Below are 23,142 nucleotides of genomic sequence, written 5' to 3' on the forward strand. Positions count from 1 at the left end.
AAAGCCTAAGAAAGCCTAAAACTCCCAATTTTGCAGAGAGCCCGTCAACAAGCGGAAATAATGAAGCGGATACGAGAGCAGGCGAATGACGCTGAAAGAAATTGCAAAAAGCGTGAGATCTCCCCGACATCCAACTAACATTTTCAAGGTCCTCACAAAAAAACAAAAAAAATGCCACCGGTGGGATTCGAACCTGTGACCTTATTTTCGGAGTTCATGAAAAATTCCACTCGGCCATCTGGACACTTTTTTGAAAAATGCTTATAAATCGATTTTTAGGGGTTTCTAGGGGGTTTTAGAGGGTTTTAAATAATTTTCAGTCACTTTTAGAAGCCTAAAAATGAAGTTTAGGCCTGTTTTTGGTCTGTTTTTGAGCCGAAAACTGCAATTTTCTAGTCACAAACACCACAATATGAATTATGTCTCCCAGGACACACAATTTTCAGCACAATTATTTAGGTGTAGTGTGATTAGTGTGACTGATACAATGATTTCATTGGGAATGGGGGACAAGTTGAACTACTTTATACTGATAAGAAAACGAAATTTTTGGCTAGAAATGTGTCTGAAAATGTATAAAAAGGAGCAGTACTGATAAGAAATCAGGCTAGAAAATATGCTGAAATTATATCTAGTCTGTATTCTGGCAATTTTTGGTGAGTTTTCGAAAAAAATAATTCCAAAAAATAATATTCAAGCTCCGCCCACTTTTGGCTCGGACTGCAACCAAAAGCAGTTCAAATCGGGTACTGTATGCGTCTGTGACCTCACGAATTGTGATGAGATCCCAAAAATCGATTTGACCTCCGGACAAGCTGCCACGTTCACCACAACGAACGCTGGAGCGAGATTACATCGGGATATTGTGTATGCGACTAGTAGTGATCCAGGTAGGGGTTTTAGGACTTGAAAATTTGAAATTGTGATTAAAAATTTGGATTTCTCGCTGAATTTAAGCCTAGATGCAAGAAACTAGAATTTTCTAGAGTTATTTTGAAATTTTTGAGATTTTTTGGGTTACTGTAGCCCCAAAAGTATTAGGTTGGCGGGAAAGTCTTTGTCACTCTGTTTGTTTAATCACTGTTCTCGTATATGGAGGCTGTGTATGATATCGACTCTAGTGAATAACAAGGTGATAAGAACCTTCCATATAAACAAGTCCCCATCTCCTTCCCTGCTCCTCATCTGTAATTGAAACGATATGTTTGTTCCCACTGCTATTCACATCAGACATGTTTTGATTTACCTCTTCCTATCTCACACCACGATGAAAGATTCGGAAACTTTCTTGAAGAATGTGTACAACACACATGCCCCTCACTACAATACTATTCGCAATTGGTTCCATCGTTTCGAAAAAGATGACTTCTCGCTCGATGAAAAGGATCGCTCTGGGAGACCCCGTGAGTTGGATTTGGACAAGCTGAAGCACGCATTGCAATCGGATCCATTTCAATCTAGCCGTGAACTAGCTGTCACATTCGGAGTTCACCATAGCACAGTCCTTGAAGGTTTGAAGTCTCTTGGAATGAGAAAACTTTTTGGTCGATTCATACCTCATCACCTGACTCAAGCCAACCTTGACCGCCGAGTCGACGATTCGATTACTCTTCTCACTCTCCACGCGGGCGATCGATGGCTGGACCGGCTAATAACCGGAGATGAGAAGTGGGTCTTCTACGATAATCACCACAGGAAATCCCAGTGGGTTGGAGAAGGAGAGAGCCCACAGGATGTCCCCAAACCCGACCTTCATCCGAAAAAAGTTATGCTCTCTGTGTGGTGGGGAGTGGACGGCCCCATCTACTGGGAACTTCTGCCCGAGGGCAAAACAATAACTGGAGACCTCTACACTACTCAACTACGAAACCTCAAGAAAGCAGTCGACCGTTCGGCCCTGAAAGACAAGAAAGTGTACTATCAACATGATAACGCTCGCCCACATGTTTCGAAACAAGTGAAGCAGGAGCTGATGGGATATGGATGGAATGTTCTCCCTCACCCCCCGTATTCTCCTGATCTTGCTCCTTCCGACTATTGGTTATTTGGCGATATGACACGTGCCTTCGAAGGAAGAAGCTTCAATTCCCGTGGAGCGGTCGAAGCGGCACTCAAACAATACTTTGCCTCACGCCCGGCTGGATTCTACCGCAATGGAATCCATAAATTGAGGGAACGTTGGAGACATGTTGTTGATAATGATGGACAATATAATTAATTATTCGGTTATTTTTTCTTTGAGAAATAAACTATTGAAAAAGTGACAAAGACTTTCCCGCCAACCTAATACGCAAACACCGAATGCGAGCTTTTGGGCTAAAAATTGGTTACTAGACTAAATCAAGGGTGCTGAAAACGATGCTGGTATTGAGAAGCAATGAAAATGACTTTGAAGCCTAGAAAGCGGTCCCTGCCTTTGAAATAACCGCAAACACCAAGAAGTCGGATTTTCCAGATGATTTTGAACTTTTTCAAACGCATATTTGGAATTCTTATAAAATTTGGGTCTACATGCAAGAAACTAGAGCTTTCTAGCGTTACTTTTAACATTGTTGGGTTTTTCCGGGTTACTGTAGCTCCAAAAGTACGCAAACACCGAATGCGAGCTTTTGGGCTAAAAATTGGTTACTAGACTAAATCAAGGGTGCTAAACACGAATATGGCAAAGAAAATTTGGGAAAGTGACCTATAAGGTTAGAAAACAGTCCCTTTCTCAGAACTAAAAAAGTACGCAAACACCGAGTATACAGTTTTGTTTGAGGATTTTTATAATTTTTTGTGGCATATTTGGATTTCTTGTGAAATTCAGGTCTAGTTGCAAAAAACTAGAAGCCTCCAGCGTTATTTCGAAGATTTCCGGGATTTTTCCGGGTTACTGTAGCTCCAAAAGTACGCAAACACCGAATATCGAATTTCGAGCTGAAAATCGGGTTCCAGACTAAAGCAAGGGTGCAAAACACAAATATGACATTGAAATTGTCTAAAAATCATCAAAAATCAAGATTTATGCTCCAAAAAAATATTCAAAAAAAAAAGTCCGCAAACACCAAAAATGATTACAGTAACCTCTCTGCACTTGACCATTGACTCTTCTACCAAGTACCAAACGATTCAAGGATTCGGGTCCACGTTCTCAGATGCTTCTGGAGCCAATCTCAAAAGTCTTCCCGACAGACTAGCAGATACAGTAATCCAACAGTATTTTTCGGATTTTGGTGAGTTTATGGAAAAAAACGTAGAATTTGATTTTCTACAATTTGAGCCTAAAATCAACAAAATCCGCCTAGAAATAACAGAGTTATGGCGTTTGTTCAGTAGAGCGCATTTGCATTTTTTGTCATATCTCGGTTCAAAATTGACCGTTTTTGATGGAAAAAAATTGCAAATTGTAGATTTTTAAATTTCAAATTCAATCCAAAAAAAAAAAATATTTAGACATCTAAAAAAATTTACGCCCAAAAGTCTAGTAGATTTGCATCTCTCAGGTCTCAACCTACAGTATGCTCGGGTTCCAATCGCTAGTAATGATTTTTCAAGTCGAGTTTATACTTATAACGATGTTCCCGACGACTACAGTATGACGCATTTCGCACTTCAACGGGAAGATTATCAGTGGAAGGTAGGTACAGTAATCTACAGTAATCCAAAAAAAATTTCATCAAAAATTTTCAGATTCCCTACATGCAAATGGCCCAAAAATACAATCACGACTTGAAATTCTTTGCTGTTCCATGGAGCGCACCAGGTTAGTCTGGAAGTTCGGTGGAGCGTGCTTGCAGATATTCCAAAATTTCTGGAAAAAATTAGCAGGATTTATTAGCAATTTTACAGGCTTTGAATTGTGCCTAAAATCGTTCTATTAGGCCAAAAATAAACAAAGTTATAGCGGTTGTTCGGTGGAGCGCATTTGCATTATTCCTCATAACTTCGCTTTAAATGGTCGGTTTCAAGTCTACTAACTTCTATTTTGAGTGAAATTTTTGAGAGAAAACAGAAAATTGACATTTCAGGCAATCTGCGCTATTTTCAGAATTTCGTCCAATAGAGCGCATTCGCAGATTTTTTTGTTTTCGAAAGTTTGTATCAGGCTTGGTAGGAAATTTTATAAACTTAAAAATGGGCTTAAAATCATTGTAATACGACTAAAATGAACAAAGTTATAGCAATTTTACATTTTTGTACAGTGGAGCGCATTTGCATTATTCCTCATAACTTTGTTCAAAATGGTCCGTTTTCAGTCTACTAACTCGCATTTATAGTGAAATTAAAAAAAAAACAGAAAAATGACAATTCAGCTTTCCTGCTCATAGTTCTAGATTTTTGTCCGGTAGAGCGCATTTGCAGATTTTTCAATTTCTTCCAAAGTTTATATTATGCTTTTTTTGCAATTTCACAGGCTTCTAAACGCGCCAAGAATTGTTTGAATACGCCTAAAATGAACAAAGTTATAGCGATTGTTCAGTGGAGCTCATTTGCATTATTCACCATAACTTTGTTCAAAATGGTCCGTTTTAAGTCTACTATCTTGCATTTATAGTGAAATTTAAAAAAAAACAGAAAAAATGACAATTCAGACTTCCTGCTCATAGTTCTAGATTTTTGTCCGGTAGAGCGCATTTGCAGATTTTTCAATTTCTTCCAAAGTTTATATTATGCTTTTTTTGCAATTTCACAGGCTTCTAAACGCGCCAAGAATTGTTTGAATACGCCTAAAATGAACAAAGTTATAGCGATTGTTCAGTGGAGCTCATTTGCATTATTCACCATAACTTTGTTCAAAATGGTCCGTTTTAAGTCTACTATCTTGCATTTATAGTGAAATTTAAAAAAAAAACAGAAAAAATGACAATTCAGACTTCCTGCTCATAGTTCTAGATTTTTGTCCGGTAGAGCGCATTTGCAGATTTTTCAATTTCTTCCAAAGTTTATATTATGCTTTTTTTGCAATTTCACAGGCTTCTAAACGCGCCAAGAATTGTTTGAATACGCCTAAAATGAACAAAGTTATAGCGATTGTTCAGTGGAGCTCATTTGCATTATTCACCATAACTTTGTTCAAAATGGTCCGTTTTGAGTCTACTATCTTGCATTTTTAGTGAAATTTAAAAAAAAACAGAAAAATGACAATTCAGTCTTCCTGCTCATAGTTCTAGATTTTTGTCCGGTAGAGCGCATTTGCAGATTTTTCAATTGCTTCCAAAGTTTATATTATGCTTTTTTTGCAATTTTACAGGCTTCTAAACGCGCCAAAAATTGTTTGAATACGCCTAAAATGAACAAAGTTATAGCGATTGTTCAGTGGAGCGCGTTTGCATTATTTGCCATAACTTTTTTCAAAATGGTCATTTTCGAGTCTACCAACTTGCTTTTTGAGTGAAATTTTATGGCAAACTTTTTGATTTTATTTTTGTCAACATAGCACGTTTGCTTCTTCTGCAATTTCCGGTTTTTAGGCTGGCTAAAAACGACCAACTCGACTGCGGGATACGGTAGCTTGTTGGGCTCCAATCAAGGCACTTATCACAAAGCCTACGTGTCCTATCTAATCAAATTTTTCGAGGAATACAACAAACAAGGAATCCAATTTTGGGGGTTGAGCACTCAAAATCAGCCAACCCTTGGGTCGGATAAAAAGACCAAAATGCAGTCGATGCTATTCACTGCTGAGACACAAAGAGATTTCATAAAATTGGACCTCGGACCGGCTTTAAAAGCCTCAAGTGTCGCGAAAAGCCTAAAAGTGCTAATTATGGATGATAATCGAGGAAATTTGCCGAAATGGGCGGATACGGTATGTTGAAAAATGCCAAAAATAGCTTGAAAAGACAAAACAAAACTTTTTACCCCTGGTGGAATCGAACATTGGTGTTGAGATTTGTAGTCAAACCTGTTACCAACTAGTTCAAAAGTGAAAATTAGCTAAAATTGACGGAAATCGACTAAAACAAAGTGATCTAGGGTTCGAAATGTATGAAACAACACAACAAACGCCAACTTCTTATATTTTTGACGGTTTTCAAAAATTTTGGGACGTCCCAAAAAAAAAATTTCTCAAAAATTTGGAAATTTTTTTGCAAATCTAACTAGTTTAGCTTCATCGGGTTTGGACCATCCAGTACTAAGTTAAGACCCCCAGGCCGCGACGCAACACGCTACGCGTCTCAAAAAATGTGAAAATTGTCTGAAATATGCCAATATGGGGCTCAAAATGACGGGAATTTTTGAAGAAATACAATTATAAAGGTTAGAATCGGGGTTTTATTGGTTTTTCAGTTAAAAAATACAAAAAACTTCCAAAAAATTGGAAAAAAAAGTTATTTTTCTAGAAAAGGTGCTTTCAGGTTCTCAAAGACTCTGAAACTGCTTCATATGTTGCTGGCGTCGGCGTCCATTCGTATCAAGACGATCAGAGTGATAAGCATTTGATAGCAACCCATGAAAACCATCCGGATTATTTTATTTTTGGAACGGAGGTAAGCTTAAAAACCTTTCTAGACAAAGGAAAACAACTTTTATGGTCGTTTTCTAGTCCAAAACTAGAGTTTCCAAGGGTTTTGACCTAAAAAACAAGTCTGACAGCTATAACAAGCATATACAAAGAAAGCAAAAATAGAAAAATGGTTAACGCAGTCAGCAGGATTCGAACCTACGCGGGCAGAGCCCAATTGATTTCTAGTCAATCTCCTTAACCACTCGGACATGACTGCACACGAAGAGACGAGCGACAAGGCGTATAAGAAGGGCGCGGCGAGTATTGCCGAGTGGGAGACGCAGAGAAAGGGGTTAGAAGGCAGCGCTGGCGGAGAGGAAAGGAGGACACTTTAATGTCCCATAACTTTTGACACGTGGATTTTGGTAAAAAGTGTCAAAAGACAAAATTAAAGAGCGCAAAATTTCACACAGAATGATATAAAAATATGTGACTTCTGGGCAAAAAAAAATGGTTTCAAATTTTTAAAATTTAGGCCAGTGAGGGCTACAAAGCCAAGGAGCAATCTGTGGATTACGGTAGCTGGGATCGTGCCGAGGACTATGTGTCAGATATTGTTGATGTGAGTTTTTGGGTTCAAAACAGCCTTTTTGGCTCAAAAAGGGCCTACTTTTGTCTAAAAAAATGCCCGAAATTCCAGGACTTGAACAATTGGGTTGCTGGATGGACCGAGAGGAATTTGATCCTGGATGCTCAGGGTGGACCATCATGGGTTTCCGATTTCACAGATGCACCAATTATTGCCTTCCCAGCATTGGCTCAGTTCTACAAACAGCCAATGTTCTACGCGATTGCTCATTTTAGGTAAATTCAACATTTTCTATAATTTTGAAACATATTTTTGAAATTTAGACTATTCAGAATTGTTAGAATCCTAATTTCAAACATTTTGGTGCAAAAACCACAAAAATAGCTTAAAAACTAACCACGTTACAGCGATTTTAAATTTTGTTCGATGGAGCGGATTTGCAACTTTTTGCAGTTTTTGTGGTCGTGAAATTAAATTTTAAACATTTTGGTGCAAAAACCACAACGATAGCTTAAAAACTAACAAAGTTACAGCCATTTAAATTTTTGTCCAGTAGAGCGCATTTGCATTTTTTGCTATATCTCAGCCCGTCGTGATCCGTTTTGAACCAAATAAATTGCATTTTGAGCAGAATCATATGAAAAATCCAAAAATGTTAGTTTCAAGTTGGCCTCATAACTTTTGAAAATTAGTCCAATGGAGCGCACTTGAAATTTTTGCCTATATTTGATAATCAACAATGATAAAACATGAAAAATCTTATACGAATACCTTTGGTGTCAAAATCACTTTTCTAGCTTGAAAACTAACCAAGTTACAGCTATTTTAGGTTTTGTCCAATAGAGCGCACTTGCATTTATGTCTATATCTCGGCTCTCCGTTATCCGTTTTAATTGAAAGAAATTTCATTTTCATCAGAATCATTTGAGAAGTTTAAAAATGTTAATTTCAAAGAGATCTCGCAGATTTTAAGAAATAGTCCAATAAAGCGCATTTGCATTTTTCAAAGTTTTCAATAGCAGAAATATGCGAAATTAAATACTTATCATTATGACGCAAAAACCAGTAAAATAGCTTTAAAACTAACCGAGTTAGAGCAAAAGTCCAGTAGAGCGCATTTGCATTTTTCTCTATATCTCGGCTCCCCGTAATCCGTTCCAAACCAAATAAATTGCATTTTGTGTGGAATTTTTCGGGGATTTTTATCAAAATAAAATTTCAGCCATTTCCTAAAACCCGGAGCCGTGCGAATCGATCATTCTCTCAATGTACCAAACTTCGACATTCAAAAAAGTGCATTCTTGAATCCGGATGGCTCGAAAGTGGTGGTCCTTCAAAATAAGAACATTCTGGCGTCCTATGGTATCAGTGTGAAGGATTCTCAACGGTCATCAGATCATTATCAAGTTCATATGGGTCCAAGATCGATTGTAACTTTGTATATTCAAAATTAGCTGTTTTTTAAATTATAAAAATGTTAAAAATATCACATTTATTGGAAAAAATGAGCAAAAAATATATCAAAATTGGGGTTTTTTCGGTTTTAAAAATTTCAAAATAAATTATTTTTTTTTCGAATTTTTCACATCAATGCCAACGTCTCCTGCCTTCTGAATTGTCGATAGAGCGCTTCTGTCTCCTCGTTATGAATTTCGCGGGCTTTTTCTTCCAAAATCGGGCTCACTGACCGTTTTGAGAACGTTGGAGACGATGATGGTGGTCCAGGTTTTCTTTGGCGTGGCGGGCTGTTGGCGTTTACCTAAATGTTTTGGTTGTTTTAGGCTGTTTTAAGTGGCTAGAGCTTGTTAAGAGCTTCAAAATGAATATAAGCAAGGCTAGGTTTCCTGAAAGTTCAAAAATCGGTCTTTTCGGGCCGAAAATAGGCTCGAAAAGGCTAAATTTTCAAACCGAGGCTCGTTTAGACTTATTTTGAAGCTCCTGTGAAGACGAATCTAGTGATCACATTCAGAACTCTTTAGGCCGACAAATTTTGATTTAAGCCTTTTCAGGCCGGCCCAAAAAGCTTGAAACTTCATTTTTCCAAAACCTATGAAAAATATTAAACTTATTTTGAAACGTTTTACATGACAAATTTGGATTCAGGAGGTTAAGAGCTTCAAAATGAGTACAATCATGCCCAGGTTTGGTGAAATTTAAGTTTTGGGCTTTTTGGGCCGGCCCAAAAAGCCTGAAAATCTAAATTTGCAAAAAAAAAAAAATGAAAAGTATCGTACGTTTTGTGAGATATTTTGAATAACAGACATTGCAAAAACTAGTAAAAATGGAACTTTCTGGCTTATAGGCCGGCCCGAAAAGCCTGAAACTGAAATTTCATCAAATATGGGCGATATCATACTCATTTTGAAACTCTAAACGTGAGAAACTCAAAAATTAAGTACTTTACCAGAAATTGAGTTTTGGGCTTTTTGAACCGGCCCAAAAAGACTAAAACTGGAATTTTGCCAAGCAGAACAATATTTTCCTATTCAAAAGCATTTTTAATGACAAACATTGAAGAAACTGATAAAACCGCTTAAAGTTAATTTTCAGGCTTGTAGGCCGGCCCAAAAAGCTTGAAACTTCATTTTTCCAAAATCTATGAAAAATATTATACTCATTTTGAAACGTTTTACATGACAAATTTGGATTCAGGAGGTTAAGAGCTTCAAAATGAGTACAATCATGCCCAGATTTGGTGAAATTTAAGTTTTGGGCTTTTCAGGCCGGCCCAAAAAGCCTGAAATAGGAGTTAGACTATTTTGACCTTCACTACTGAAATTGTGTCTCTAAACGCTCTGACATCAATTCAAACCAGTTTGGGTATCTGGAAAATTTGGAACTTTCAGTTTCGGGCCATTAAGGCCAGCACGAAAAGCCCGAAAAGGTGAAATTTTCGAAGCTAGGCTTGGTTATACTCATTTTGAAGCTATTGTCAAGCAAAATTTTAGTGGTCACATTCATTGAACGGTGCAAATTCATCTTTGGGCTTTTTAGGCCGGCCTGAAAAGCTCAAAACCCAATTTTCAGGAGATCTAGGCATGTTTATACTCATTTTGAAGCTTTCAACGAGTTAAATTCAGTTTTTAGCATTTTAAGAAACTCACATCATGCATTGGCGGTGTATTTGGGGCTCTACTCGAACCATCACTACTTTCATCATCTACATCTTCATCGTCATTCTTCTGTTTCTTCTTATTTTCGGGGTTATAGGCCATATTCGAAGAGTTTCCCATGAATTGATTGTTTCGTTCAAACACCCAAAACGTTTCCATCACTCCTTTTCCCTGAAAACCTTCATATTTTTTGGGCCTGAAAAGGCCTAAAAAGGCCTAAGAGGGGGCCTACTTTTATGATGACATCTCCCCTGGAAGCGGTATTGTATTGATTCGGGTAGTGTTTCATGAGAAGTGTGTAGGCTGCCGCACTCAAATGGATGTGAGATGCTGAAAACAAATTTTAGTTGGTTTAGGCCATTTCTAGGCCAGGTTTAAGCCGAAAATCCAGATTGCAGGCTGATTTGACAAATTTTAGTCATCGTAGTCAAACTCGCCTCTTTTAGAGCTTCAAAATGAGTATAATCATGCTCACCTTTTGATCAGGATTAGATTTCGGGCTTTCCGGTTCAGGCCGAATCTAGGTCATTTCAGGCCGGTTTTCAAACATAGGCATGATTATACTCATTTTAAAGCTCTCAAGGTGACAAAACATACAAATTCAGTGATAGACAATGTAGGCTATTTCTAGGCCAATTTCAGACTAAAAATCTCAGGGTTGCGACGGGCCGGGCCGGGCCGATTTTCTAAAAACTTCGGCCCGTCTGCAAACTGTAAAAAATTTCCACTCCGAATTTTCCACATGTATGTTCGGGACTGTAACTCAGCTCAAACTCAACCGATTTGAATGAAAGTTTTTTATTCACGTTATCAATTACCCACTTGAGGTTTTAATCCGGGATACAAATTTTTCATGAACCGATTTATTTTAAAAACAACAAGAGTAACAAAAAAAAAACAAAATGCCCGAAAATTTGATTTTCAGCATTTTCAGGCAAAATTCTGAATTTTCGAAAATTTTCATTTTTTGGAATTTTTAAAATTTCTTGAAATTTATTAAAATTGTGCTTGTTCCAAGTTTTCGACATAAAAAATCCAAAAAAGAAATCAAGAAGCTGAAACTACAGTAACCCGAAAAAACTCAAATTTCCCAAATATTCCGATCTTGAGTTCAAAAATTGACAAAAAGTTAAAATTTCTAAAAATCCACAAGAAATCCTAAAAACTCAAAAATCCCTAAAAAAACAAATTTTCGTTGTTGTTTTTCACCCGTTGGTGCCTATGTTCGCTCAAAAAATTTTTCATCAAAAAATTTTTTCTCTGAAAAAGCTATGGACGGGCCGACGGGCCGGGCCGGGCCGGAAATTTTTTCTGACGGGCCGGCCCGTCAATCCGCAACCCTGAAAAATCTAGAATCACAAAACTTAGAAGTTCAATTTCAGTGAGTTTTGGCTAATTATATTTAGCACATCCAAACTTTATTAGCCGAGAGCTTCAAAATGAGTATAATCACGCCTGTCTTTTAATAAATTTAGGATTTTAAGCTTTTGGGCCGAATTCAAGCCGAATCTAGGTCATTTCGGGCCGGTTTTCAAACATAACCATGATTATACTCATTTTGAAGCTCTCAACTTGGCGATTCCGAAAATCAATATCTCAACTCACGTTTTCCATTACTCTCCATCCTAGACGCAGTGTTAACCGTATCTCCAAACAGACAGTACCGGGGCATACTCAGGCCCACAACTCCAGCCACACATGGCCCACTGTTGACTCCGACACGTAATTCCACCTTTTCCCGAGGCAAATGTGGGATTTTAAACGCTTTACAGTATGCCATGAAGTCCAAGGAGAGCTCCACAATGCATCTAAAAATTGGGAGATCAAAAAAAATTTTTGGATTACTGTAGCTCACTTAATATGAGCATTTCCATTTCTTTGAGGCAATCCAGACACACAAAGATAACCATCACCAATTGACTCGACTTTATAGACCCCGTGCTCCTCGATGATGGCGTCAAAGTTACTGTACAAGTCGTTTAGCAAATTTACAACCTGAAATAAATTTTGAAATCTGAAGAACCATAAATTGGGAGTATGATGTTTGCATTTGGCAAGGTGAGAGTTTTAAAATGAGTATAATCATGCCTATGTTTGATGAAAAATGAGTTTCGGGCTTTTTAGGCCGGCCCGAAAAGCCCAGACACAAGGCTTGCAGAAGTTAAGATCATTTTTAACAATTACTACGCATTGTGTTTTGCCAGGAACTATGTAATAAGTAGAAACAAGCCTAGCTTCGAAAATTTCGGGTTTTAGGGCTTTTCGGGCCGGCCCGATAAAGCCTTAAACTGAAAGTTCACCAAACCTAGGCTTGTTTGTACTCATTTTAACGCCTGAAATACACTAAATTTGAAAATGTAAGTTAAAAAATCTCAAATTCTCAGGTTTTCTCAGAAAATCCAAAATTCTACCTGGAACGGGGAGCACTTTTGGGACAGCTGCGTAAATTTGACCACGTCCGAAAAGAATACAGTAACCGAGTCAAATCCTTCCGGCTCCACAGTTTGTCCTTGTTTCAACCGCTCTGCGACTTGTCTGAAAATGCACTTTTTTTGAAAATGAACATTTTGGGTTTTTAGGCTTTTTTAGACCGGCCTACAGGCCTGCATTTTTGTGTATCTTGAATTTTTGTTGCAGATTTAAATTTTCGCTCAAATTTAGGTCAGGACACAGAAAAGTAAAACTTTCTAGCGTTATTTTGAACATTTTTGGTATTTTTCGGGGGTACTGTCGCTCCAAAAGTACGCAAACACCGAATATCGAATTTCGGGCTGAAAATTGGGTTCTAGATTAATTGGGACCCGTAAAATCCGAATTTGACACTCCCAGACTTCAGTTCTAAAGTCTAAACCCACTTTGGGAGCATTCTTCCGAGTAATACGTCCGCTTTCTTCTTTTCCGCCGTCAATTCTTTGGTTCTGTCTTCAACTTCGACTTCCAAGTTTGTGGTGTAGTCTTCTAGAATATTGAAGACGTGGTCCATGAGATTTCCTTTTTTCGGCATCATATTTTTCAGAAGATTACAGATGATGTCAGCACCAGGACGGTCCGTTGGGTCTTCACTCCAGCAGTCACGGATTAGAACTAACTGGAAGAATTAGGGTTAAGGATGAGCAATTGAAAAATGTCTAGACTTCAAAAAAAACCAAATTTCAAAAAATCAACATACCAAACTATGATTAATCTCCACACCATCCATGTCCAAATCTGGTCTGATTGAGTTTGGACCCCCTTTTTTGATTCGGTATACGATTTCTGAAATGATGAGCTTCAAAATGAATATAAACAAGCCTAGGTTTAAGAATTTCGGCTTTAAGGGCTTTTTTAGGCCGGCCTAGTTGGCTCGAAACTGAAAACTTTCATTTTAAAGATGCATACTCTTGCTTATCAAAGACACGGTTTCTTTTGCAATGTTCAGAATACGGTAAGTCATGTTTTAGGCTTTTTGGGCCGGCCCGATAAAGCCTGAAAATGAACGTTCACGAAACCTAGGCTTGTGTATACTTATTTGAACGCCCAAAACGTTCCAAAGTCAAATATCTAAGTTATACTCTTCTAAATAGTAGGATTTTCAGAAAAAAAACTAACTTAACGAATCCAAAACCCAAATAGGCCGGCCTACCGGACTCAATTTTTGGGATTTTTGTAATTTTTCAAAGAAATTTCGATTTCACACAAATTTTAGGTTTTAGGTGCAAAACCTAGAAGTTTCTAGTAATATTTCGAAATTTTTCGGTTTTTTTGGGTTACTGTAGCTCCAAAAGTACGCAAACACCGAATATCGAATTTCGGACTGTAAATTGGAATCTAGACTTGATCAAAGGTGCTAAACACGTGGAATTTACGTTTTGAAGCAAGAAAAGTAAAACTTTCTAGCGTTATTTTGAAAATTTTCAGCATTTTTCAGGTTACTGTAGCTCCAAAAGTACGCAAACACCGAATTTCGAATTTCGAGCTGAAAATTGGGTTCTAGACTAATTCTGACCCGTAAAATCTGAATTTGACATTTTCAGGCCTCGATTCTCAAGGCATCAGGCCCAAATAGGCTTACTTACCATCGACGGTATCCTTTCTTTCCGACATATTCCAGGCCTCTTTCCGTGTCAAAACCTCTGAAGCGATTATAGCCAATGAGTAAATGTCGGCTGGTTTTTCGACTTGATGAGGTAGCAAAGTGCCACGTATCACTTCAGGTGCCATCCATAATTGCCGTCGTTTCATTGGTTTTTTCTCTTCCGCCAAATTCCCCAGTCCAAAATCCGTCAATTTCGCTTGCCATGACTCATTTATCAGTACAGTACCACTTCGAAGATTCGCATGAACGTGTAGAAAACTGTTATGAAGATATTTGAGTCCTTCGGCCATGTCTCGGATGACACAGAACATGAAAAACGGGTCGATCGAGAAGTTTCCCTGGCCGATGATGTCCTGGAAAGTGGAAATTCAAACTTGGGACGTTGAGAGCTTCAAGATGAGTGTAATCATGCCGAGGTTTGGTGAAATTGAAGTTTCGGGCCTTTTCGGGCCGGTCCGAAAAGCCTGAAACTAGGATTCTACAAAACCTGTACCATAATATTCTATTTCCGCAGCTTTTTGCATTACGAAACTCACAAAAACTGAATGAAACCAAGAAAATTGAATTTTCAGGCTTATAGGCCGGCCCAAAAGGCCTGAAACTTGATTTTTGAAAACCTGTGCAATATTATACTTATTTTGAAGTGTGTTGCATGACAAATTTGGATTCAGGAAGTTAAAAGCTTCAAAATGAGCACAGTCATGCCTACTTTACCAGAAATTGAGTTTTGGGCTTTTTGAACCGGCCCAAAAAACCTATAACTGGAATTTTGCCAAGCAGAACAATATTTTCCTATTCAAAAGCATTTTTAATGACAAACATTGAAGAAACTGATAAAACCGCTTAAAGTTAATTTTCAGGCTTGTAGGCCAAAAAGCTTGAAACTTCATTTTTCCAAAACCTATGAAAAATATTATACTTATTTTGAAACGCTTTACAAATTTGGATTCAGGAGGTTAAGAGCTTCAAAATTTGGGCCGGCCCAAAAAGCCTGAAAATCTAATTTTGCAGAAAAAAAAAATGAAAAGAATCGTACGTTTTGTGAGATATTTTGAATAACAAACACTGCAAAAACTAGTAAAACCATGAAAATGGAACTTTCTGGCTTATAGGCCGGCCCGAAAAGCCTGAAACTGAAATTTCATCAAATATGGGCGATATCATACTCATTTTGAAACTCTAATCGTGAGAAACTCAAAAATTAAGTTTTCGAAACCATATCCTGACCTGCAAACTGCCTCTCATGCACATTTTCCAAACAGCCAGGTATTCTGCGCCGTCAATCGATAATCCCACAAACTTATTGATGTTATCATGGTCCAATTTTCTCAATTTCACAAAAGTATCGTAATCCGTACGGTCCAAATTTGAAGCAGGATGGGCGGTACTTAAAACTGGCTCCTTGTCCAGATAAAAAATGGAATAATTTGAAAAAGTGTTGTCAAACGTCATCTTTGAAGTATCTGTGATATTTGATGGTCCAGACTGAATTGATCGCTTTGACATTCTCTCCTTTTCTCGTTTAGGTGGGACTTGCAGTTTGACTAGTGGAATTTGCCATTCCGCATCTATCCGGTCCCTCTCCAGCTTTCTCTGGCTGAAAATTGCTTGGCTTAGTTGAATTGAGCTTGCTCTGAGCTTTAAAAAAAGTATAATCATGCCTATGTTTCTATGAAGTTGCGATTTTGGGCTTTTAGGCCGAATTAAGGCCAAATCTAGGTCATTTCAGGCCGGTACTGAGTACCAGGGCATGATTATACTCATTTCAAAGCTCTAGATGTGGAAAACGAGAAAATTTTGTTTTAGTCAATTTTGGTCACATTTAGACCCATTTCAGGCCCAAACTTTGTATTTAATGACTGAAATTCTCAATTTCAGTGAGTTTCGGTCGCATCTGCTCAGTTTGGTCAACTTTTTCTTGTTCAGAGCTTTGAAATGAGTATAATCACGCTTATCTTCTAATGAAATTGAATTTTCGGGCTTTTTCGGCCCATTTTAGGCCAAATCTAGGTCATTTCGGGCGAATTCTCGAAACAGGGCATGATCATACTTATTTCAAAACTTTCGACTAGCCTAATTTGCTTAGACTTATTTCAAAGGGCCTTACCGTAGTACATAGAAAAAGCAAGTGATCAAAAATAACATTGCAAGTGCCAAAACGCCACCAATAGAGAAAACCAGTGCTCCATACTGGTCCACAAACGTTTGGGGACACTCGGTGCCCAAGAATCCGCAAATTGGAATTGTCAGTGGTCTTTTCCCGTTATACCAGAACCACAGGGAGGCTTCGTTTGTGTACCCCAAGGAGACACTCTAAAAATTTCAGTATTAGAAGGGCTGGAACTTTTTGGGCAGGAAAATTTGAAATTTGAGAGTGGGATAGTCATGCTGAGCTAGTTATGCGCTTTAAAATGAGTATAGCCAAGCCTAGGTTCTATGAAATTTGTGTTTTGGGCTTTTCGGGCCGGCCCAAATGGCCCGAAATTCTAACTTTGCTCTCACTGGTGCTTTTTAAAGCGTTTTTCTGTTAATGAAATTTCATGAACAAGCTAAAAACTGAAACCCAAATTTTTGATTTTGAGCTATTTAGGCGGGCCTGAAAAGCCCGAAAACCCAAAATCATGAAACCTAGGCATGATTATACTCATTTTGAAGCGGTTTTCAAGCCCAATCCAGCAAAAATACTCCCCACCGCTCCACCATCCAGAGAATATGTCAAATTCATGAAAGACGCCTGATCGTAGTTCTCATTAAGCGCATAGAGCATCAATTTTGGCACTCTGGTGTTGTTGGCGTTGATTGAGACTTCTCCGGTGAGACCTAAAAATGTTAAAATGTTTTTTTTTGAAAAAAATTGAGCTGAGCAATCACCAGCAAAAGTTAATTGCATCGCATCGTTGATGGCTTGTCCGTTGGCCAAATTCACTGGATTCGTGTTATAAATATTTGTGATTGCTAGTCCGTAAAGATAGAAGACGTCATGTAGACTTCTAGCGAAGGCGGATGGTGGCTGAAAATTTTAGAAAAAATTTTTCCAATTTTTTTTCAAAATTACCGAAGTCGACGCATTTTTACATTGCTCAGTTTCACAGGAGACTGGTGGATTAACAACCTGAGCACCACACTGGCTGGTAAAAGTGTTCAAATAGTTGACATCTGGGACATCCGTCGAGAGGTCCATCTGAAAAATGGACCATCAAAACTAGTTTTATCCAATTTCTCTTGAAATTTCCATTGTTTTGAGCCCTACAATACTCTGAGAGTCATCATTTGGGACCTAAAAGTATTCTTATCAAATTCCTCATCAAATTTCCAAAATTTGGAGCCCCATATTGCCTATATGTAGTGAGTTTCGATTTTCGACCGGCTCGACCGCCGCGGTCGGTCGAAACTCAAGATCGACCAAATGTAGGCAATATGGAGCTCAAACAAAGGAAATTTTATATAAAGTTTAAAATTTTTAAATTCCGACGTTTTGATCCCTAAATTGCTCAGATTTCATCACGTTCGATTTTCGGGCCCAGAACGTCATGGCCCGTTAGGTCTAAAAGTAGAAGTTTAGCATCTGAAAATGATCGAATCAAAATTTTCACACAATTTCCATCATTTTGAGCCCCATATTGCCTATATTCAGTTAAGTTTTAATTTTCGACCGTTTCGACCGCCGGCTGTCGAAACGGTCGAAAATCAACGTTTTCTGAATGCAGCAATATGGGGCTCAAAATGTCAGAAATTTGATATAACACTCAATCTTATTAATTTCTCTTGTTTTAAGACCAGTTTTAGCTAAAATCGGGTATTTATGATTTTTGGCCTAAAAATTCAAAATTCAAAAATTCAAAAATCTTTGTCTAAAATTGATCAAATTGTCTGTAGTGACATTTTTTGAGTTTCTCATGAAGTTTCTGTTATTTTGAGGCCCATATTGCCTGCATTTGGTGAACTTTGACTTTCGACCACAGTGGTGCGGTCGAGTTGTGGTCGAACGTTTTTGGACGGGGAAAATGACATTGTTAGCATTTGAAATGTTCTGTGTCGGTTTCCATAAAGATTTGTGACACTTCAATCCAATTTAGATCATTTTTGGCTAAACATTTGTTTTTATGGCCGACCGCGGGCGAAAAATAAATTGATCATTATAAAATTGACCAAATTAGGCTTTAAAAGTAATTAGATATCAAATTTCTCACAAATTTTCCATCATCTTGAGTCCCATATCGCCTATATTTAGAGAATTTTGATTTTCGACCGTTTCGATCGACCGCGGTCGAAATTCAAGATTGATTAAGTATAGACAGTATGGGGTTCGAAATGACAGAAATTTGATGACCAATTTTAAAAATGACGAATTCCAGAGTGAAATTCGATTTTTCGGGTCGGGCCTAAATCGGCCTAACTGGGCCCGAAACAGCCCAAAAGCACACAAACACTACTACTCTTCAATTTTCGATTTTACCGTTTCCGGAAGGTCCATCTGAAAAATTTTCAAACTTTATTAATGGGGGTCTAGGTGGGGTACGGTAGCTCAGCTACCGTAATCCTATGATACACTCACTACCAGCAACCGCGTAGCTGCCAATTTGGCGCGTTCATTCCAACCATCATCTGGCAACACTTCCCATACTGGTGTCAATCCGGAGGATACTGTAATTTTGGAAAAATAAAAGTTTGTTGGCCCAAAAAGCCCGAAAATTCAAATTCAGGGGAAAAATTAGACATCGGACTTTGTTTCAGACGGACACTTTGGACGGAAAAAACTAAAAACTATGAACTACAAACTGCAACAAAATTGAAAATCACAAAACGACAAAGGTGGATATATACTTACAGCAGTTCAACTCACATTTCGTCAGTCCTGCACTCTGTTTGCCTGGAAATTTTAATTTTCAGATTTTTTTCTTCAGATTTTGATTTTCAGATTTGGAATCTAGCATTTTCAAATTTCTCAGGCCGAGAGCTTCAAAATGAGTGTAAACATGCCTAGGTTCCCAAAAAGGGCCTAAATAGGCCAAAAACGGTCTAAAAAGCATGGAAACTGAGTTTCATCGAACCTATCCTTATGTATACTCGATTTGAAACTCTCGATTTGTAGAATCCAATTTTCAGCATATGATTCAAGTGAGATTGAGTTTCAGGCCGAAATGGGCCGATTTAGGCCGGCCCAAAGAGCCCTTTTTTTTTTGAGGAACCCACCAAATCCAATGCTTCTCAATCCCAGCCAAATGTGCACATACTCATCACTGACCATATTTTGCTCAGTGATCATTCGGAGGTATTTTCGACGAGGAGTGGCTGTTTGGATAACAGCAACAACGACTGAAACTTTTTATAGTCTCGTTTTCAGGCTTTGAAGTTATTACCAAAAGATTTGTCTTGTCGAAGGCTTCAAAATGAGTATAATCATAGCCTGCTTTAAAAAGTTGGCCCGAAATGACCTAGATTTGGCCTGTAATCGGTCTAAAAGCCCGAAATCTCTTTTTCATCGGAAGGTATGCATGATTATACTCATTTTGAAGCTATCATCATGCCAAATCCAAATAATTTAGTCTCGAACCCCCTACTCACTCCTACACCGAGATTTGATCCGATTCAAAACCGAAATGTACTGTGCATCATTGAGATCTCCACTTGGAACGGCCTGTTTGACCACTACATTCACTGAGTAGTCCTCATATTCATTGATTGCAGTCTCCACATCATTGATAATTGATAAGGGGTAGTCCTGGGGGCTGGTCTCGTATAAAAGGGCCACCCGGTCCCAATCCATCATTTCGAATAACTTGACCAAAGAGAAGCCCAAGCTAAAATTGGATTTTTGAAAGTGGAACCATTGATCTTGTGAGGTAAAGTCCTTGGAAATGAGTACAAACGAGCCTATATTCCGTGGAAATATGGTTTCGGGCTATTTAGGCCGGACTAAACGGCCCAAAACTACATTTCATCAAACCTAGGCTTGATTATACTCATTTTGAAGCTCTCCACCTCAGATATCTATTAAAATATATTAAAATTTACGATAAAGAGTTTGCCATGATATTTGTCAAATATGGATATCTCTCGGCATCGGTAAATTTGGAATCTGTGACCAATCCCCATGCCAAAAGAGGTGTTGTATAGTACGTTGCCATGGTGGCCATAATTTCCATAGCTTAAAAAAACGATGATTTTCAAAAAAAGTTGTGTTACTGTAGCTTACGATCCTGACACGGCGCCCCAATAACCACATCATATTTTTTGCTACGCATAAATTCCATGCCCACAGCCGCGCCAAGACTTCTATCGCATTCCGTATAGTTCACATTGATTCTAAAATGCGATTTGTGACATTTTGAGCTCCATATTGCCTATATTCAGTAAATTTTGATTTTCGACCGTTTCGACCGTGGTCGAAATTCCAGATTGACTAAGTATAGACAATATGGGGCTCAAAATTTTGGAAAATTTGGTTTGATAAACTTTTTCATGAAATTTCTAATGTTTTAAGGCCCATATTGCCTATTTTTTGTCCATTTTGATTTTCGACCGTTTTGACCGCGGTCGGAATTCAAGATAGACCAAGTATAGGCAATATGGGACTCAAAATTGTAGAAATTTTGGTCGAACCAAGTTTCTTATGACATTTTTATTCTTTTGAGCCCTGTATTTCCAATATTTAGTAAATTTTAATTTTCGACCGCTTCGACCGCGGTAGAAATTTCAAGATTGTGTGAATGTAAACAACACGGGGCTCAAAATTTCAGGAATTTGTATAGAGCCATAAAATTTCTAACATTTCGAATCTCATATTGCTAATATTTAGTGGACTTCAATTTTCAACCGCTTCGACCGCCTCTGGCGGTCGAAATTGAAAATTGACCGAATATAGCCAATATGGATCTCAAACGTTTTCAAATATTGAGACAAATCCAGTAGAAACCCCTAAAAATTCTATAATTCGTATTTTTTGTTGTTTTTTTTTCTATTCCTAGAAAAAATTTCGTAGATCACTGAAGCCATATTTTTTGTGTTTGTTTATTCTGGTTTCTGTGTTTTTCTTATCGAAACTCACTCAAAATCAAAAGCAGCTATAAAACCATCATCTCTTAACTTTTGAATCGCCAAATTTATGGCACCACCTGACATTGGCCATCCTATACTGTCAAGTTCGGTACTTTGAACCGCGGCCACGCCCACGCGGATCTGAAAATGAGAGATTTTGATGAATAATTTGAATTTCTCGTAAAATTTGGGTCTAGATGCTGAAAACTAGGTGTTTCTACCGTCATTTTGAAGATTGTTGGGTTTTTTGGGTTACTGTAGCGCCAAAAGTCCGCAAACACCGAATGAGAGCTAGATGACTGAAACGTTGCTTCTAGGATGAAAAAATAGCGGAAAATTCAAATTTGACATAGAAATTTTATGAAAATTGAGCGGGATGTGCAAAAAATCGATTTTGAATTTTTTGCAGTTTTTGGGTTACTGTAGCTCCAAAAGTACGCAAGCACCAAATATCGACCTTCGCGCTGCAAATTGGGTTCTAGACCAAATCAAGGGTGCTAAACACGAATTCGTCATGGATAAACGGTTAAAATGACTTTTAAGGTCGGAAAACTGTCACTTTTTTGGAACTACTGAAGTACGCAAACACCGAACTAGCCAGTTTTTTTTTAAATTTTTTGACTTTTTTATTGCAGATCTGGATTTCTCGAAAAAATTCAGTTCTAGATGCAAAAAAACTGGAAGTTTCTAGCGTTGTTTTAAAGATTTTTGGCATTTTTTGGGTTACTGTAGCTCCAAAAGTACGCAAACACCGAATAAGAGTTAGAAGGCTGGGGACTTGCTTCAAGGGTGAAAATATAGCGGGAATTTTGAATTCAACAGTTAAAAATCACGAAAATCGTGCAAAATGTGTAAAAAACAGTTTTTCCAGCTTTTTTGGGTTACTGTAGCTCCAAAAGTACGCAAACACCGAATAAGAGTTAGAAGGCTGGGAACTTGCTTTTAGAGTGTAAAATTGCGGTAAATTTAATTTTGATGAGTAAATCTTACAAAAAATTAGCTAAAAGTGTGAAAAATCAACTTTTGGGAAAAAATCACTGACCGTCCGTCGATTGGCCGCTGGCACCGGAGTGGTTGTAGTTGTACTTGAGGTAATCTGAGCAATACTTGGCGAGTAGCCCCCAAATATTAGCAAAAATATTAGGTGCTCCATTCAGAAATTTGTTTCTGGAAAAAAAAATGTTCTGAAAAATTTTTTTCAAAATTATTTTTTTTTTTAGAAATTTTAGAATTTAGTCAAAAATGTTAAAAACGGAGGGAAATGAAAATTCGAAAATGTTAGATCATCAGACTGGGTCCTATGGGAAGCCCAAGATATTTGAAATATGGCTTCTTTTTTCGAAAATTTAGAAAAAAGTGTGATTTTATTTCATTTTTCGAGAAATTTCGGGAGAATGTAATTTTTGAAAGGCTTCAATTTTTGGTCCTTTTTTCCGAGTCATGGGGTTTTATATGATGTGACTAAGACTTCCTACGCACATCTATCTATTGACGAAATATAGGAAATTTCTTTGAAAAATTTTTTTGAGACAATACTTTTCTGGAGATGGCCAAAGTACATACACCAAGGGATTAATTTTTTGGAATATTGAAAATTTTCAATTATTTTAGGATGAAAATGGAATTTCAATTGGGATTCTGGTTGAAAATTTTCGAAAAATTTGGCACGTTTTCAGCTTCAAAATGAGTCTAAACAAGACCCAGTTTGCTTTATGCGTTTTTAAGAAAGTACAGTAATCCCGAAATTTCATTTTTTAAAATTTTTTTTAAAAGTTCGATTTTTTAGATTCTAGAATTTTTTTTTTAATTTCAGAATCCTTGAATCTTAGAATCTCAGAAAATTAGAAACTGTTAAAGTTTTGGAATTTTTTTTAATTTTTGGAATTTCTGGAATTTC

The 23,142-nt window shown here is 37.6% G+C and overlaps 2 protein-coding genes and 1 non-coding gene across 3 annotated transcripts; 1 reads left to right on the top strand and 2 right to left on the bottom strand.

Moving 5' to 3' along the window:
- Window positions 1–60: 60 nt before the first annotated feature.
- On the top strand, window positions 61–8,473 carry CBG17050 (the record flags this gene model as incomplete). Its single annotated transcript, XM_002632037.2, has 10 exons — window positions 61–112; window positions 699–890; window positions 3,063–3,215; window positions 3,486–3,619; window positions 3,673–3,745; window positions 5,454–5,791; window positions 6,342–6,473; window positions 6,966–7,052; window positions 7,131–7,294; window positions 8,242–8,473. The coding sequence occupies 10 exons, from the start codon at window positions 61–63 to the stop codon at window positions 8,471–8,473; spliced, it is 1,557 nt and encodes a 518-aa protein (XP_002632083.2).
- On the bottom strand, window positions 6,626–6,707 carry CBG28477. The gene has a single exon. It is a non-coding gene (tRNA).
- Window positions 8,474–8,601: 128 nt separating the features above from the next.
- Window positions 8,602–22,398, bottom strand: Cbr-gcy-19 (the record flags this gene model as incomplete). The annotated part of the gene is made up of 21 exons (XM_045243098.1): window positions 8,602–8,778; window positions 10,124–10,303; window positions 10,329–10,462; window positions 11,738–11,940; window positions 11,988–12,127; window positions 12,544–12,667; window positions 12,988–13,220; window positions 13,302–13,387; window positions 14,188–14,560; window positions 15,435–15,804; window positions 16,315–16,520; window positions 16,900–17,217; window positions 17,263–17,388; window positions 18,763–18,851; window positions 19,036–19,077; window positions 19,401–19,523; window positions 19,773–20,008; window positions 20,223–20,355; window positions 20,404–20,513; window positions 21,256–21,386; window positions 22,288–22,398. 21 exons carry the CDS (start codon window positions 22,396–22,398, stop codon window positions 8,602–8,604), a joined length of 3,645 nt encoding a protein of 1,214 aa, XP_045096107.1.
- Window positions 22,399–23,142: the final 744 nt, after the last annotated feature.

Source organism: Caenorhabditis briggsae, assembly GCF_000004555.2.
Source record: "Caenorhabditis briggsae complete genome, chrII, whole genome shotgun sequence".
Classification (NCBI taxonomy): Eukaryota; Metazoa; Nematoda; class Chromadorea; order Rhabditida; family Rhabditidae; genus Caenorhabditis; species Caenorhabditis briggsae.